At 43.2% G+C, this 18,455-nt stretch overlaps 1 protein-coding gene across 2 annotated transcripts in view; it reads right to left on the reverse strand.

Moving 5' to 3' along the window:
• Positions 1-10,480: 10,480 nt before the first annotated feature.
• The window catches only part of Txk (TXK tyrosine kinase), a 51,013-nt gene continuing 43,038 nt past the window's right edge, over positions 10,481-18,455 (reverse strand). For both annotated transcript variants that reach the window (XM_040747173.1, XM_040747174.1), the window contains exons 12-15: positions 17,479-17,543; positions 16,450-16,568; positions 14,056-14,213; positions 10,481-10,693 (exon numbers count right to left, since the gene is read on the reverse strand). In XM_040747173.1, coding sequence (XP_040603107.1) covers positions 10,625-10,693; positions 14,056-14,213; positions 16,450-16,568; positions 17,479-17,543 — 411 coding nt within the window. In that variant the 3' untranslated portion in view covers positions 10,481-10,624. The remainder of the gene's footprint in view (positions 10,694-14,055; positions 14,214-16,449; positions 16,569-17,478; positions 17,544-18,455) is intronic.

The following is an 18,455-nucleotide window of genomic DNA, read 5'->3' on the forward strand; positions in this document are numbered from 1 at the left end:
AACATAAAATAAATTTTGTAGTTAAAAAATGAAAGTAGCATGGAATTACCCTAGCTAGAAGAGAAATATGGTTTCCCTGTTCTGTTTCTCTGCCAGTAGCCAGGTGTGAAGGCTTGGAGATGACTTGAGACTGACAGACCTGTCTAGAGAATGGGCCTGGGCTAGCTGCACAGTGCTGTTGGCATCCATCCCCTCTCTGCTGCCAAGCACAGGGGCTGTTAAGTGCCTCTCAGCAACACCTACCATCCCATCATAGGACATAGGACACAAGGCAGGGGGAATAAGGAGTGCCTATGTTGTGTTTTAATTTGGAATTACGGTGCTTAAGAGATCTAGAAAACAAAAATGCCTCTAACCCATAATCCCCACTTGCCCAAGGACAGATAACTTCCTGGAATGCTGGGGCTGTTGTTCATGTAAGATAACCAGTCACCTGTTTTCACTTCTGCGAACAAGGTTAGTTGCCCCAACTGCATAGGATGTACTTAATCGAATATAGGCATGAAGTACATCAGGATGTATGCTTGCCCCTGATTGGACAAAGTTGAGAAGTACATCGCCTGTGGATTTTGCCTTTATAAGCTTCTGACTAATATAATTTGTGGCAATAATCTGAGAACCCCAGGTATGGACATGGCCAGTGTCCATCACCCTGGCCAGTATTTAATAAAACTTGCTCCAAATTTGGCAGGAAAGTTATGGTAGTGGTCTTATTCTTGTCCAATGGGATTAGCACTTATGCCAGACGTGAAGACTTGACAGTGCGCAGTGAGTTTGGACATGTGTACTAATGAGCTGTCTGCAGAGCAGCCAGAATGAAACCCTTGCATGCAGCTGATGCATTGCATGTGGTCTGGTAGGTGTTCTTCTAAGTTCCCAACTCCTCTTCCACTCAGAGCTTCGTCTGTCTATTTATTTATCTATTTAATCCTACAGATCCTTTGGAAGTCCAGTGAAGACTTTATGCGCCTGCTTAGAATAATGTTTTTAAAGTGTAAAGCAGAAATCTGTAGATCCAGAAAGGGAACCAAATATAATGCATAAATTTATCAAAATACCTTAAACTTTATGTGTGTTTTGTGATGTGTCTGCTTTTACTGTGTTAAATGCAACCTAGTGGCAATTCTGACACACACTGTCACTAGTACAGCAATGAATATAAACATAAGGTGCTTATATAAATATACAAATCTCCAGGAATTAAGAATAACCCCACATGATTTGAAAATACTCATATTTTTATATTTTGACTGTCACAGAACCTGGTTATTACAGTACTAAGATTTTTTTTAAAGATTTATTTATTATGTATACAGTGTTTGCCTCCAGGCCAGAAGAGGACACCAGATCTCATTACAGATGGTTGTGAGCCACCATGTGGTTGGCTGGGAATTGAACTCAGGACCTCTGGAAAAACAGCCAATGCTCTTAATATCTGAGCTATCTCTCCAGCCCCACAGTACTATCATTTTTGTTTGTTTGTTTACAGCCATGTCTGCCATGTTTAAAGTTGTGAGAAATGCTAGAGTTTAGGAAGAATTTATTCAGGATCTGTCTGTTGCTAAGTCAGTTCTTCTCATCCTTGATAGTAATTGCCCACTCTGCAAGGGGGCAATCTCCCTATCCTTCTCTGTGTGTGCGTGTGCATGTGTGTGCTTGTGAGTGTGTAGACCTGAGGACACAGTGGTTGTCTTTCCTCAGGTGCCATCTCGACTTTGTAGGGGAGCCTGGAGGTCAGTGAGCCCCAGGATCCACCCCTTTCCTAGCCCCTCAACACTAGGATTATAAGCATGAGTCACCACACTCAGCTTTTTCATATAGATTCTGGACTTGAACTCTGGTCCTCTTATTTGTCTAGTTGTTGTATGATATTTTGATCGCATTATGACAATAGAGTTTGCTTTGAATCAGAGGGTGGAGTTAGCTAGCTGACCAAAATTAACCATAGAGGTTTTGGAGGACTGAGGACAGATAGAGAGACAGGAAGTAGTAGGGTGGGACTTAGAGAGGGTCACTGGTCGCTTCTCTGATCATTCAGGTTCTTACCCTAATCCCAAGTTTTTATTGATGAAGAATAATTAGATAAACGCATCATCTAGTAGCACTTTTACCCAACACTCCTGAGGGAAGAGCGCTGTAAACATCTGTAGGCTGAGGTTTTTGCTCCCCTTCCAACAAACCCTGCAGCCTGAAGTGCGAAACTACTGAGATAGGATGCAGAGTGACAAGAACGCTTGGGTCTGGATAAACTCAGTTATCCCAAAGGATCTGGGAAATCTGTCCCTTGCCCAAATCTCTGTCACTCTCTCCTTCCTTCCCCCCTCACACACACACACACACACACACACACACACACACACACTGTCATCATCGTCACCACAGCATCATCATCATCGTCGTCACCACTTAGGAAGTCCTGAATAGACTGTCAGCACACTTCAAGCACCTCGAGGTTACTACTATTGGATGTTTCCATGGAAACTCAATTCAAGGCAGACACAAGAAAAGAATGCAATTACAATACAGAGAAGCAGAATCCATTATTAAAGGAAACATAAGCTTTTTTTTCCCCTGTGGGAATAAAAGTTTATGGCCCTCCAAGACTAGGCACCTAACATCACACCACATTGCCCAGGATGAAATTTAAATCAAATGGGAGCAATTAATCTGAATGTCGCAAAAGATGAGAAGGTAGAGGTTGTTGCTGGGGTAGCAGTAGGGGTGCAGAGTGCACACCTGCAAGCACCCAGCTTCCTGAGGCGAGCAGGTTATACAATGGGTGGTGACAAACGTTTGTCATTTGTCCCAGTTGCAGCCTGGCTCTCCTGAGTTGTCTTTTTCCTAAACCCAGCTAATCCTGATAAGCAAGTTTATCAACAATTGCCCCACCCTGATTTCTAATCATGTTTGTCATCGCCACACTGAATGTCAAAATTCTTATCCTAATCCCTATCTAGCTAAAAGATAACTCTCTGGCTATTCAACCAGTCTATCAAGGTTGCCTTTGCCCTTGATTTCCCCTCCTGGAAACCTTGGTACCACTGACCCCTCTCTCTATTGGTCCCTAACTTTGCTGTATTCAAAGCTGCATTCAATCTTTCTCCCCACTGCAATAATCCTAAATAAAATCTTCCTTACCATTTTAACAAATGCCAAGATAGTCTTTCTTACTCTAAGAATGGGAAGATGACCCCAGACCAGGCAGAGCAGCTGAACACTGAAGAGAATGCCTTTGCAGAAAGCTGTAAAGGTTTCCTCCAAGGAGACTCTTTAAGGACTGACAGTAACAGAATGCCTAGAGCAATACAACACCAGATCTGGGATGGCTCCCTTCACCGGACGCTAAGCTCTGTTGTGCATGCAAAGTCTTGTGATTCTTATCCATCCCCAAGGAGTTAGGCATCACATCTTCCAACAAAGGGCATTTCTCACCAACCATAGCAAGGATAGACAGAATGAGATTTAATTTGGTTCAAAAACAGTATTATACTTCTTACATGGAGCATTGGGAATCTGCACCAGCGAGTGCTCTCTCTCTCTCTCTCTCTCTCTCTCTCTCTCTCTCTCTCTCTCTCTCTCTCTCTCTCTCTCTCTCTCTCTCTCTCTGTGTGTGTGTGTTTCCAGTTTTCCCAGTTCCCTCTCTGGAAAAGGAATAGAGAAATTCTCCCCCAGGATGGCCTAGGGAAATTTCCCTGCCCCACTGGTCCATGCTTTTCCTGTTCCCCTGCACTTGTGTCTGATGCTCTTTAGTTCATCTCTTCTGCATCATTCATCATTTATGTTTTGATTATTTCACAAATGCAACTGTCACCCAGATATGAACTCCTTGATTCTCTCAAGTCTCTGGGATACTGGGAAGTTAATTATCTATAGTCCAAATACTAGCAAAAGCTCTTTTTACTCTCAAAATCTAGATAAATTAGCCAAAACAACATCTGCCCTATCATCAGCATAGCAACCACACCACGAACATTTACCCAAAGTATTGTTACAGTTTAGACAGGATTCTTTTCCAGTGCCAAGGATAGAAGCCAGGGCCTGAAACACACTAGCAAGTACTCTGTGCTGAGCTGTGTTCCAAGCCATAAATTTCAACGTATCCTGGAAGGTAGGGGAAGACTATGTTATTAGATATCCATTTTTAAAGGATATATTTTTGTTGTGTGTGTTTGAGTGTTTACTTGCATGGGTGTATGTGAACCACATGAGTACAATGCCCATGGAGCCCAAAAGAGGACACTGAATCCCTGGAACTGAAATTAAGGGTGATTGTGAGCTGCCATATGGGTGCTGGAAACTGAACCCGGGTCCACTGCAAGAACAGCCAGTACTCTTAACTGCTGAGCCATCTCTCCAGTCCGTGGTCTTGGATATTCTTCTGCCTCCCAAGCTTCTGCATGTTCCTGTGTTCCATGTACAACCAGATCTGAAATACACACTATATGCTTCCCTCACGTGAACCAAAATCCACTCCAACATTGCACCCATGATCCCAGCAGACTCCACTGAAACCCAGAGCTAATAGGAAAGAAGTATCCTCACGGGCAGTCTAACAAAGTAGACGTTTCTTTTCCCTCTGCCTTCTAGAGGCAGCAGGCACCGCCCTCCCTCCAGACATTGTGTGTGCTTCTCTCCAGTGCCTCTTCCTTTCTTGGTTAGGGCAAGCACTGCCTCCAATGCTAACCCCTAAACTTGTTCAGCCAGATCGATCTGCTTTCTCATCAAATATTTAAAAGCACCCAGGATCCTTGCAAGGCAATTAGAGATGCAAAAACCCATGAGACTGTGTGTGTGTGTGTGTGTGTGTGTGTGTCTGTGTGTTACAGTAAACTTAACATCTTTTGTCTCTCCATTTTTCAAGTTCTCTTGACAAATTCTCCCTTTCTGCCCTGCATTATACCCCTATGTTTTCTTTTTGTAGCACCTATCATCTATTCAATATTCCCCCAATATTTTAAATATATTGCAATGGAAACAACAAAGAGTGAGGAATAGGGATTATATTGCATCATAGCTCAACCAAGAAAACCTAACATGATTCAGTCAGTCTTTAAAAGTCTTTCGGCCACTTTCATGGCTGGCAGAGAGTGACCAGGTGTAGCTGAGGATGTGGAGTAAGTGGGAGCCTCAAACACGGCTGCTGGTAGCATCCTTGGCATCTTCATTTAGGACCACTGCTTAATACTTTCCATAGGCTACAAGTGCAAATGACTTTAGCTCTGAAATTCTGCTCCTTGGCAGATGCCTAACAAAACTATAGACATTTTTCAGCAAAAGACAGCAGAAAAACCTTACCAGTTTAAAAGCTAGAGGAAGTTCAAATTTTCAAAAAAAAAAATAAAACAGATAAGTGGAATGACTATAATGTGAGACGATGCAGACGTGGAAAAGTAAAATGTGATGCAACTCACAGACAGACCAAAATTCCATATTATTTCATAACAGAAGCCAGGTACCAAAGAGTACTTACTATAGAACCCCATCCATATAGACATTGAGACAGCCCATGCTAATCCTAGGTGTTAGAGATGATGTTAATAAAACTACTCATTGCCAGATGTGGCAGCACATGTCTTTAATCACAGAGTTCTGGAGGCAAAGACAGGATGATCTCTGTGAGTTCAAGGCCAGCCTGGTCTACATAGTGAGTTACAGGGACAGCCAAGACTACATACAGAGACCCTGTCTGCGATTAAAAAAGAAAATTAAAACAATTCTTGGGTTCGTGATTTAGAAAGGGAATGCAAATTGCTTGAGATTCTGGGAAATATCACTTCTTGGCCTGCATCTGGCTACACTTATGTCTGCATAGTAAGACTATCCACACATTGTGTGCTTTTCTCTTTTTAAATTGTAAATTTGTTTTTAGTCAATACAGCTGTCATACCAGGCTGGGAATCAGTGCATTGCTCAGCCCTCATGAGAGAAGCTTCTTCTTACAGTTTGTGAAATTAACACAAAGGCCCATGACTAAACAATGTGCAGAGAGTGAGAGACTTGGGAGCAGTCAGCCCTAGACACCTCCCCTGAAGGCTCAGGGGTCCATGCATGAGGGAAGCCAGGAAGACTGTAAGAGTCAGAGGGGATGGAAGACTCCCAGGAAACTGCCTCTTCCAGACACAATAGGACTGATGCACATATGAACTCACAGAGACTGTGATAACTTGCATAAGACCTGCACAGGTTCATCCTTCGTGGTCCAGTCACTAAGAAGTGAAAATGGACACTGTCTTAGTTAGAGTCTTATTGCTGCGAAGAGAGGCCATGACCATGGCAACTCCTATAAAGGAAAACATTTAATTGGGGCTGACTTACAGGTGCAGAGGTTTAGTCCATTGTAGTCATGGCAGGAAGCATAGTAGCATGTAGGCAGACATGGCACTAGAGAGGAAGCTGAGAGTTCTATATTGAGATCAGCAGGCAGCAGGAAGAGACAGACATTGGGCCTGACTTGAGCATTTGAAACCTCAACACCCAACCCTAATGACACACTTCCTCCAACAAGGACACACCCACTCTAACAAGGCCATACCTCCTAATAGTACCATTCTCTGTGGGTCTATGGGAGGCCATTTTCATTCAAACCACCATAGAAACAAAGCCCCATCCCTAACCAAGAAGTTCTTTGCAATAGATGCCTTTTGGGAAAGAGGATATTAATTTTCTTCAATGAAGTGTCACTGGATATATCAATTACAATCCAGAGCAGGCTCAATGCCCAAGACTATCTGGCCAACAAAAAACGGGCTCCATGTTTGTGTGTGTGTGTGTGTGTGCGTGTGTGTGTGTAACTTTTGCTTTGTTTTAGGGTTTTTTTTGTCTTATAGTTTTCTGGTTTTTAGTTTTTCTGCTATGGTTTTCATTTCGTTGTTGCTTTCTTGTTTATTTTAGAGAGAAAGAGATGTCACGTTGAGTGGGGTAGGGAAGTGGAGAACATCTGGGAGGAGTTGTGGGAGGGGAAATAATATGATCAGAATGTATTATATGAAAAAAATAAAAGTTTTTAAAGAAAAACTGCTTTTAGCCTTCTGTGGTGCTGGGAATTGAACAGAGGACATCATGCATGTTACGTATCTGCTGTACTTCTTAGCTACACTCCCAGCTCTGTGTACTGATGTGTGGGAGTAAAGGGTGACACAGCAAGCCAATACACCTCTTCTCTAAGACCTAGAACTTACCTAGCGCGACTTCAAGTTTACTTCCTCCCAGCACCAGTCCTTTGTAAGGGACCCAAGTTAAGACAGAATCAAAATGCTGGGTTCCAGACCCCATATTTGTTGTGTACCTTGCAGATCCTAAGAAGTGTTAGGTAACAGAAGTACTGGAGACTATCAGCCTACATGGCAAGTGGAAAACCAAGGAAGGGGAGTTCTGGCATCAATGTGAACCCTAAATGGCATGTTTCCAACCCCAGAAATCATGCATGCTCTCTGGGCAGGTGATAACAACAGTTAGTTGGCTTCATGGAGACTGGGTAGACATTAACAGACAAAAGGGGATATGCATGATCTAGTCTCCAGTGTGTATGCTTCTATAGAACAACAAAACCCTAGTGCTAGATTAAATGTGTCTTGTGAGTTTGTTTGTCAGTCTGGTGGGAATGCAAACTCATATAGCCACTATGGAAATCAGTATGGCAGTTCCTTAGAAAGTTGGGACTCAGTCTAACTCAAGAGCCAGCTATAACATTCTTAGGCATATACCCAAAGGGTGCTTCATCCTACCACCAAGGTATTTGTTCAACCATGTTCATTGTTTCTCTATTCATAATAGCCAGAAACTGGAAACCACCTAGATGTCCCTCAACAGAGGAGTGGATAAAGAAAATGTGGTGCATTTATACAATGGAGTATTAGTTGGCTGTTAAAAAAATGACATAATGAAATTACAGGCAAATGGATGAAACTAAAATAAAATGATCCTCAGTGAAGTAACTCAGACACAGAAAGCTAAATATGACATGTATTCATTATATGTGGATATTAGCTATTAAATAAATGATAACCAGGCTACAATCCATAGGCCCAAAGAGGTTAGGTCTAGAGGAAGGGACTCAGGAGGACACATGAATCTCCCCGAGAGGTGTAAATAGATTTTATGGGTAGTGTGGGGATAGGCAGGTCAGGAACAGGAGAGTCAGGTGGGGAGGGTGAGGGGAAATGGGGTTAATGGAGGGAATGCAAGGAAAGACAGCTAGAATACTGCTTGGGTGACCAAGAACCAGAGACTAGATAGCCCACAGACCTAGAATAAAACCAAATACTGACATAAGAAAAGTTAACAATAAAATAACTCCTCGTGATATTCTACTATACTTTAGATCAGTGTCTCATCCAGTCATCATCAGGGAGGCTTCCTCCTGCTGCAGATGGGAACAAATACAGAGACCCACAACCAGGCATTCAGCAAAGAAAGAGACCTTGGAACACACAGCTCTAAACGGGATGTCTCCATCAAGCCCCTTCCCTTAGAGCTCAGGGAACCCCACAGGAGAAGCAGAAAGTGTATATGAGCCAGAGGGGACACAGAACACCAAGAGAGCAAGGTCCTCTAAATCAACTGAACAAAGGCCATATGAATTCAGAGACTGAAGCAGCAAACATGGGGATGACACTGCTCCAGGGTCTCTGCATATATGTTTATAGCTTTCAGTTTGGTTCTTGTTTTGTTTTGTTTTTAATGGGATTCCTTTGATGTGAACAAGTGGGTCTCTGATTCTTGTGCCTTCTCTTAGGGCTCTTTTCCTTCTGTTGGTTTGCCTTGTCCAACTTCAATGTGAGGGTTTTTGTTTTGTCTTATTGTATTTGGTCCTTTTGGTGGTTCTTTCTTTTTTTTTTTTTCTTTTTTGGTTTTTACGAGACAGGGTTTCTCTGTATTGTTTTGGAGGCTGTCAGTCCAGCCCGGCCTCGAACTCACAGAGATCTGCCTGCCTCTGCCTCCCGAGAGCTGGGATTAAAGGTGTGCGCCACCACCGCCCTGCTTGGTGGTTATTTCTAAGAAGGCTATTCTCTTCTAATGAGAGACAGGGAGGGGTGGATTCAGATGGGGAGAGGTAGAGAGGAACTGAGAGGAGTGGAGGAAGAGGAAACAGTAATCAGAATATATAAAAAAAAAGTAAAGAAAAAAAACCACTAGCAACATAGACTATAACAAAGATCATCAAGTATGTCCCCTATAGCCACCATGCAGAATGGGATTTCTACTGAGTGGGTTCCTTGTAATCAGACTCATGCTTTACATGGTGCCCTTCTCATGGGGTTTCTGAAACACGCAGAATGTTAAAATTCAATTTCCAGTCAGTTCCCATAAATACTGTATGATAAATGAAGAGCTGTCTCAGAACTCACTCTGTAGACCGGGCTGGCCTAGAACTCACAGAGATCCTTTTGCCTCTGCCTCACTTGCTGGGATTAAAGGCCTGGCCACCAAGCCCAGAGATAAATTAAGATTGTTTCATTTGCTTCATGCCACTTCTGGACACCTTCTTGTGGCCTCCTCTTTCGGGAAGAATGAGTCATCTTACAGAAAGTGCTAGAGACAGTTGTTATGACAAAATCAGGCATATTAGATTACTCCATCTCATACATACAAAGGATGAAATATCAGAACTGAAGTTGGGCTCTAGATTTTCCTGACAACAGATAACATTAGAAATGGAAATTTTACCAAGATACATCAGGTTCAGATTTTCAACAATGTTTAAAACCGGAATGCAAGAAATTATGCCCCACAATAACAGACCAAAAGAGTTTATTAAATAACATATGGCAAGATTATAAAAGACATTTCCAGATGTTCACATAGGTTCCCAAAGCTATATTGCCTATAAACATTTATTCAACCCCAAACATGAAACTGTGGGGAGGCTTCTGTGTTGGTTTGAAAAAAAATGACCCGAAAAGGGAGTGGCACGATTAGGAGGTGTCCTTGTTGAAACAGGCATGGCCTTGTTGGAGGAAGTATGTCACTGTGGGGACAGGCTTTGAGGTCTTTTGCTCAAGCTTCATTCAGAGTGTCACCCAGTCTACTTCCTGCTGCCTTGTATCCACATACAGCAGCTCCTTCTCCAGCACCATGTCTGCCTGCACGCTGCCATGCCCCCTGCCATGATGATGATAGACTGAACCTCTGAAACTGTGAGCCACCACCTCAGTGTTATTGTGGACATGGTGTCTCTTCACAGATATAGAAACCCTAAGACAGCTTCTTTACTCCATGAGTTAGCAGAATCTACTTTCCCCTTCTCTGCATGGATCACTCAAGAGACGAATGTCAGTCCTTGGGAAAGAAGTCGCCTTAGCCTTATGAAGAATCCTGGTTTCATGCATATTCAAGGGTTCTGAGGGTACCTATCACAAAGAAGCTATTTGGAAGGCTGACCTTGTCTACTTCCTTCCCATTCCTGATGTGACAGATAGTGTAGTTCAGAAGTCCCCTCCCACACGTGTAAAAAAAACTACTACCAGAATATTCTGTATGAAATCACTGTGAAAAGCCTGTGACCTTTGCTCTGTTGCCAAGAGTCAACAACCCTAATGGAAGATATTCGCCATCAGCAATGTCCATGATTTCACCTTGTGACAGTTTCGCAAGACGACCCTGTGGGCTGGCATTCCGTTTCAGGTCACCAGGTTTCAGCAATCTCTGTGAGAACCTGAAGCAGTTGGGCAAACGTCGGGCGACCTTTGGGGTTCTGGAAAAGAGAAAGAGAGCTGGTCAGCTCAGTGTGTTTCTCACCAGCTGCAGAACTCACAGGCAGAGACCTCAGCCTATGCTGGTTGTGCACACTCTAAGAAAAGTGACTCTCAACTGGCCTACGGCGGCATGATTTGCCTGCGAGTGAGGCGCCTCTGGAAGAGGATAGAGCACTGCACAGATATAATGACGAGAGCTGTACACACTAGTTTCATGTGGCTATGGAAATAAATTGAAAATGAGTATTTCAACTTGGTTCTTCAATCATACTAACCACTTTTCAAATCCTCTGTAGCCAGAAGGGGCTACTGTTTGGATAGAGCACACATAGAATCTTTCTACCACGACAGAAATTTCTTCTGGAAAATGATGGGCCTTTAGAGTGTGAGGTTTCCAATTCAGCATCAGCTGATTACTGTATTGGTCCCCTCTAGTAGGAAGGATTTCACATAGAAAGCAAAAGTCACATCTCCTGGAGAGATTTCATAGATCCTGGAGCACAGTAAACCAAACCTGTGCAAGCAGACATCAGAACACCTTTCCCTGTTTTACTTTTCAATGTGCTTTGGCTGTCTCCCAGAGGAAAGGATATTGTGGAATATTTAACTGGGTAAAGATGTGTTACATTTGTTTACGCTGTGGAATATTACTTTGACTGTGTAAAGGTGTGTTACATTTGTTTATGCTGCATTTACTTAACAATGTGAGGATGTGTGTTTAATTATGAAAAGATGTGTTGCATTTTTTTATGCTGTGGGACAGTACTTTAAGTGTATAAAGGTGTTACATTTGTTTATGCTGCATTTGTTTAACAATGTAAAGATGTGTGTTTAATTATGTAAAGATATGTTGCATCTGTTTCACCTTGCCCGCCTAAGACACCTGGTTGAGCTGAACTCTCCATAGCTAGGCAGAGAAAGGATAGGTCGGACTGGCAGGCAGAGAGAATAAGTAGAAGGAGAAATCTAGGCTGGAAAGAGAGAAGGAGAGAAGAGACTGTGGGAGAAAGAGAGGGTCACACCTGGGGCGAGAAGCCAGGCAGCAACCAGTCAGCCAGACACGAGAAGCAGTCAAAGTAAGATATACAGAAGCAAAGAAAGGGAAAAAGCCCTGAGGCCAAAGGTAGATAAAGAGAAACAGGTTACGTTATAAAAGCTAGCAAGAATTAAGCCTAAGTTAGGCTGAGCATTTACAACTAACAAGAAGTCTCCATGCCATGATTTGGGAGCTGGTTAGTAGCCCAAAAGAAAAAGCCTGGTACACAATGAGATGGCCCTGGTGGCATCTTTAGGAGTTAGATCTTCTCACAGCAAGGGAATGAAAAGGGGGCCAGGTGGAAGACAGTGTGAGCACACACCATGATCCTTGACGAGGATCCAAGAAGAAGTCATTGTGCCTTTCTGAAAGGTTCAAGTTCAATCTGAAAGATTCAAGTGGAATCTCTGGCATGTTTATCAAAGGTAACATTATCTTTTGTGGGGCAGGGTGGTTAAGACAGGATTTCTCTGTGTAGCCCTGGCTGTCAGAACTCGCTCTGTAGACCAGGCTGGCCTCAAACTCACAGAGATCTACTTGCTTCTGCCTCCCCAGTGCTGGGCTTAAAGGCATGCACCACTACCACCCAGCCCACAATCTTTTTTTCTAATCAATAAAGTCACTTTATTCCAATTAACTCACAATCAAAAATACCACATAGCCAGTTTAAGGAAGCCATTCAAATATTTACCTAGCCCCAAACTCTATTCATCTCAGTGAACTTCTATACCATTAGAATGGTCATTCTCAACCCTCAGGACTTTACTTAGGCTATTAGAATTCCACAATTAATTGCATTTTATTCACTTATCTCCTCTCTCTCTCTCTCTCTCTCTCTCTCTCTCACACACACACACACACACAGAGGGAGAACTATGACAGGGTCAAACCTAGAAAAGGTAGCTTTATATTTTATTTTAATGTGTGTGTGTGCATTGAGTAGATTTTCTGACTAATTTGAGACTAAGTTCATTTACTTGTTCCTCTGTAGTATCCTGTTTACCCTTCCTCCACTCTAGCTCATATTCACATAAATAATATATAAAATCGCCCTGCTCTATGCACATGTGTGTGTTTATTAATTCTCCTTGACTTAGGACATGGTTGACACCCAATAAACCCCCTCAAAGTTGAAGATGTCATAAGCTAAAGATGAATTTTATGCGAGTAGTCTGCCAGAAATCACAGTCTACAATGATCATTTGTTCATTCTTGTGATCTGTGGCTGTCTGGGAGATGTGTCCCTTCCCAGCATTCCAATAGAGGCTCATATTTTATATCCTTCACCAAGGAAAAGATCAACATTCAATGCTCAAAATATGGCATTATAAACTTGGAAAATTCTAAGTCAAAGTCACCATAGCCACCATCTGCATGTTCCTAAGCTATTTACATTGTGATGGCAAAGACATTCCTGAGGCAGCTGTTGCTACTAACAGCTTACTTAACAATTCTCTGTCTTTCAAGATTCCTTGTGGGGCGATTAATCATCGCTATTTCCATACACTGGGGATCTTCCTAAGTGAAATACTTCTCTGGAATATGAACAACCCCGCCACTCTTAAAATACTGGCTTTTCTAGTGTTTGTGGATTGGGAATAAAATGATGGGTTATTGTTTGTTGTTGTTTCTTGTCTTTGTGGCATCAGGAGCCCCTCTCCCCAAGCTGTGATTTTTTTTTTTCTGGGTTGAGCCTGCTAACTACAGAGAAAAGCTCTCAAAAACCAGTCTGATGAGAGCAGGAGGGCTGTGTTGAATAGATGCCCAGAAAAGGAGAAAAGGAAACAGAAACCCACCCTTCTGGCTTGATATTTTAATCTTGGCATTTCAACAAAAGCAGCAACTCCTAAGAGATGATTTCCCAAATGGAGGTTCCCAGCACAGTCTGCCTCCGGTTTCTATTCTGGTTTAGTCTCTATCAGGAGTCTTAAGTGTCAGAGAGAGAAGAAACACATTACTTTTCAGCCTTGAAAGTGAAGGCAAGTGAAAGCCAAGAGAAATGAATAAAACTGCTTCCTTCTATTCTGTGGGGAAAGTTCAACAAACCAGAGTCTGTTTGAGTCCACCACCCAGTTCTTCAAGATGATAAATCGTGGAATCCAGAGGCTTTAGAAAAATCCAGTTTCTACAAGAACGTATCTCAGCCTGATAAGGCTCAGAAACTGAGCTCCGGATGAAAAGCCCATTGTGAAAAACAAAATGGACTCGTGACTCTGGGGTGAGAGTTTCATATGAAATGTTGCCCTGCGTCTCAGGGAGGGTCATTACCAAGGAACAAGCAACTCTGACTGCCATGATGCAGTCTCAATAATAAGGGACACCTACCTCATGCCAGCAACTGTACATAATGCCATATATGGACGTGGGGGCCAGGTGAGGGCGATACAGGCGGAACCCGTTAGAAATGGCTTCCACCACTTGCAGGTTGGACTTATTTTCAAAAGGCATTTTTCCTTCTGTAAAAACTTCCCACATTAGAACTCCTGCAAAGAAAACATGCAAAAGCTGGAGTCACTGGGAACCAAAACAACGGTTGGATTCAAATGGCAAGATGTTAATCTGCTCCAGCTTCAGAGTCGTAATTGCCCAGAAGAACGCAGTGGCTGCACATCCCTGAGTTTTAATCCCTAGGAAAACGATGCCTCGCCTTTTGTTTGGTCTCGACATCTCCTATGGTACACAATGCAGCAGCATTGTCGTTGCTAAGTACTGCTCCTGTTGCCTCCCCCTCCTGTCCCCGCCCCCTCAAATCCATAGATCTGGCTGCTCTTCTATCTTTGTGGTCCTCTTCTGCCCGCTGTTGCCAGCAGTCCCCCACGAAAGCCCACAGCCAGCAGATGGCGCACGTCTGCCTCTGTCCATGAAGAGTCTAAACTGACAGGAAGGCCCTACAGAATGCAGCAAAGGCTGGGACCTTATGGCAAAGTTGGTAAAGTTTTTGCTCATAAACAGGAAGCCCTGAAGTCGATACCCAGAACCCATGTGAAAATGCCGGGCTCCCCTGAGAGATGCTGCAGAGGTTAAAAGTACTAATGCTTCTCTTGCACGGAACCCATTTGGTTTCCAGCGCCCACCATAGCAATCCACAGCTGCCAGTGACTGCAGCTCCAGGGGATCCAATGCCTCTGGTCTCTGTTCACTCATACACTCAGGTGCACATGCCCATACACATAACAAAACACAATAAAAATAAATCTTCTTTCCAAATGTCTGGCATGGAATAAATCTCATGTACTCTTGTCATCCAAGTCAGGGGATGGTTAAGAAGGGTAGAAACAAACAGATTCCAGGGACTCACTGACCACCAGTCTAGTCTAATTAGTGAGCTCCAAGCCAATGTGAGACCACCTCAAATGAGGTGGGTGGCATTCTTTTTTATGACAATTTATTTAACTTTGTTTTATGTGCATTGGTGTGAAGGTGTCAGATCCCCAGAACTTGAGTTACAGACGGTTGTGAGCTGGGAATTGAAGCCGGGTCCTCTGGAAGAGCAGCCAGTGTGCTTAATGGTTGAGCCATCTCCCCGGCCCTGGTGGATGGCATTCTTAAAAATGATACTCTGGCCTCCACAGTGTGTGTGTGTGTGTATGTGTGTGTGTGTGTGTGTGTGTAAAACAAAAAGAAGAAATTCACTAGCTCACTAGTTCATTACCCAGGGAGAAGGAAACGTGAGCCTGAGTGAGTTCCAATTGCTTTGCAGCAACCGGAGCAGGTTCCTTGTCTTACTATCTACCAGGTCACTAACATACTCACAGCCCCTCCCCAGCAAAGCTGAAACCCTCACCTGCTGGGGGACCAAGCCAGTAGACAGCTAACAAGGTCAACGATACAAGTTTAACCTTATCATGCTGAATATACTCACACTTGTGAGGATAAGGACATCTCTCAGGCTCACACACTTGTGAGGACAAGGGCATCCCTCTAAACCTGAAAGCCACCTAGGAAGACCTGGATGAAAGCTAAAACTTGTGCTCATCACTTGCCATGGTTGGAAAATCAACTCAGATGAACAAGCTGCATTAGGCACAGGTCTACAGTGTCTCTATCTCGGTGGAGAATGTTAGTGAATATGAACATCAAGCCAAGGTGCAAATCCCACAAAACTTGAAAGTACAAAGTGAAGGTGGTAAGCTGTTGTTTTCTTAGATCTAGATGTTGAGCTCAAATTGTCAAGTTGGAAAACAATCAAGCCACCGAATAAACAATGGAACTTATTAAACACACTGGAAACTCGGTGATGATGTAGATCGTTTCCTTCAAACCTTTGTGAAATGGGAGCATTGACTGCATTTGCCTGCTAGGCCAGCAGACTCCTTGCTATGGCTTCATGGCAACAGCTCTCTAGGGTAGGAAAGATCCAGAGAATACAGCAGTGTGAGGGGGTGCATGAATCCAGTTGCCAAAGAAGTTACAAGAAAGCTTTTAGGTTTATTTATCATTTATACTGTGTTCTGCCTGCATGTGCACTTGCCCTCCAGCAGAGGGTATCAGATCTCATTATAGATCTCATTATAGATGGTTGTGAGCCACCAAGTGGTTGCTGGAAATTGAACTCAGAACCTCAGGAAGAGTAGCCAGTGTTCTTAACCTCTGAGCCATTTCTCCAGCTCACAACAAGGCTTTTAAAGAATGCTACATCATGTCAAACAAGCACACAAGCAAGAGTTGAAAAGAAAAGGCAACCACTGTATTAAATCCAGAAACAACACACATACTCACCAAATGACCAGACATCGGATTTGCTACTGTACTTGTTAAAATGAAACACTTCAGGTGGGGACCACTTGACTGGGAACTTAGCTCCTGAGGAACTGATGTATTCATCATCCAAAACGTACCTGCCATTGTGGGATTCAAGTACACTGTATTAACGCCCACCAAGGTCTAACTACTTCAAATACTTCTGCCTGCTCTGACCAGCTGAAACCCAGTGTTTTCACCTAGAAAGGGTCTGTGCACCATGTCATCCTGAGACGGAAAGGGTCTGTGCACCATCTTGACGGAAAGGGTCTGTGCACCATGTCATTCTGACGGCAGGCGGTAAAGTGCCCCTTTATTTGTTTTCCTCCTCTAGAACCATGTCTCCTTGATTTCATTTTCATTGGGTCTCTGAAAACTATAGATCTATAGTTCCCAAAACTTGGGAAGCCCTTATGTTCATTAAGGTCCAGCCTTAATTCTGCAAAGAAACAGGCCTGTGCTCTAGCAACGAGGGTAACGAAAGGAAATAAATGGTAAGTGAAAGGCCACTTGTATAGTGAAAGATGGATTCAGAATTGGATGCCTTATCTTCTTTCATGTACTTATTTTTGCATGTGTGTGCCACAAAAATGGAGGAAACAACAGTGTGTCATCATAATACTTCTGATGTGAAGTATATTATAATGTATATTTTGTACCAATTAGGAACAACTGAAACTCTGCCCGTATATTCCTTTTCATTTCACCTTAAACCCTCTTCTGTAGAGACTGCATAAAATGAGGCTGAAGAGAAGCTCAGTGGTTAAAATCTCTGGCTGCTCTCCCAGAGGACCCACGTTCCGTTCCCAGCACCCACATAGTGGCTCACAACTGTCTGTTAACCCCAGTTTCAGGGAATCTAGTGCCCTCTTCTGACCTCTACAGGCATTGCATGCACACAAACAAACACACACACACACACACACACACACACACACACAAAATGATTTTTTTTAAATGTAAGCTTCCCTCTTACAAGTGGGCAAAGCAGATAGAGACACCACATACCTCGTCATCCCAAAGTCTGAGATCTTTATCACACAGGTAGAGCTGACCAAACAGTTCCGTGCCGCCTGGAGAAAGAAGAGAAGCATTGAAGTTGGACCATGGTCTTTCTTTGGAAGATTTCCACATTCATTTCCTTACTTTATTTCGGCTCCACAGTACTTCTCTGCATGAGCAGCCACACGAATTTCAAGGTGACACCCATTACTGATGTACCTAACTCAATGCTCTACTTGGATGCCATACATTTTAATGATTCTTCAACATCGTAAAAAGGTAAGATTGAATGTTATCAACCATTTTTAAATTTTAACCGTTTTCAACAAGTATCCTCGATAAATATGAGGGTTAGTTTAATCCAGCAGATGACAGACTAAGTACATGACGTGAAACGCCTTAACTTTTATTTTTTCACTTACATGATGAAAAGCTAGCTTATTTGTGCTGGGTACCAGGGAATGTGCAGGGAGGATGGCTGAACAATGATCAGCTTCTATGGTGGCTACAGCGCTGTTGAGCCCTGGTAAGATGGGCATTGCTTTGTGTATTTGCACCCACTGATTCATGTAGCCGTCCCGGCAGACCCACATGAAGGAGGTGACCTGTAGAGAACCACGCTCCTACTTAACTACGTCTCTCAGGATCACGAAGCTAGTCAACACAGGAAGAAAGCCCCCAAGCCAGACTGGGGTGACTCACAAGCTGAAGTGCATATTGATGCCTCCTTGTCAATCTCAGAGGCCCTGATTCAGCTGGCCTGGTTGGGTTTTGAAGATTTTTCTCAAATCTCTCAGGCGATTCACACACACAGAAAAGTTGAAGTGTAGGAACCTTTGCTCTATAGTGTTCTTAAAACCATGCCACGTCTTGGGAGTCTAGGCTTGGATCTCAGGGTGTTCGGGGTGCAGTATTCATGTAGAAATGTAAGAAATTGAAGCCACACCCATAGAGTCTCACCAATGTGACTGTCCAAATGTGAG

This window comes from Mesocricetus auratus, unplaced genomic scaffold (genome assembly GCF_017639785.1).
Source record: "Mesocricetus auratus isolate SY011 unplaced genomic scaffold, BCM_Maur_2.0 Super-Scaffold_100006, whole genome shotgun sequence".
NCBI classification, from domain to species: domain Eukaryota; kingdom Metazoa; phylum Chordata; class Mammalia; order Rodentia; family Cricetidae; genus Mesocricetus; species Mesocricetus auratus.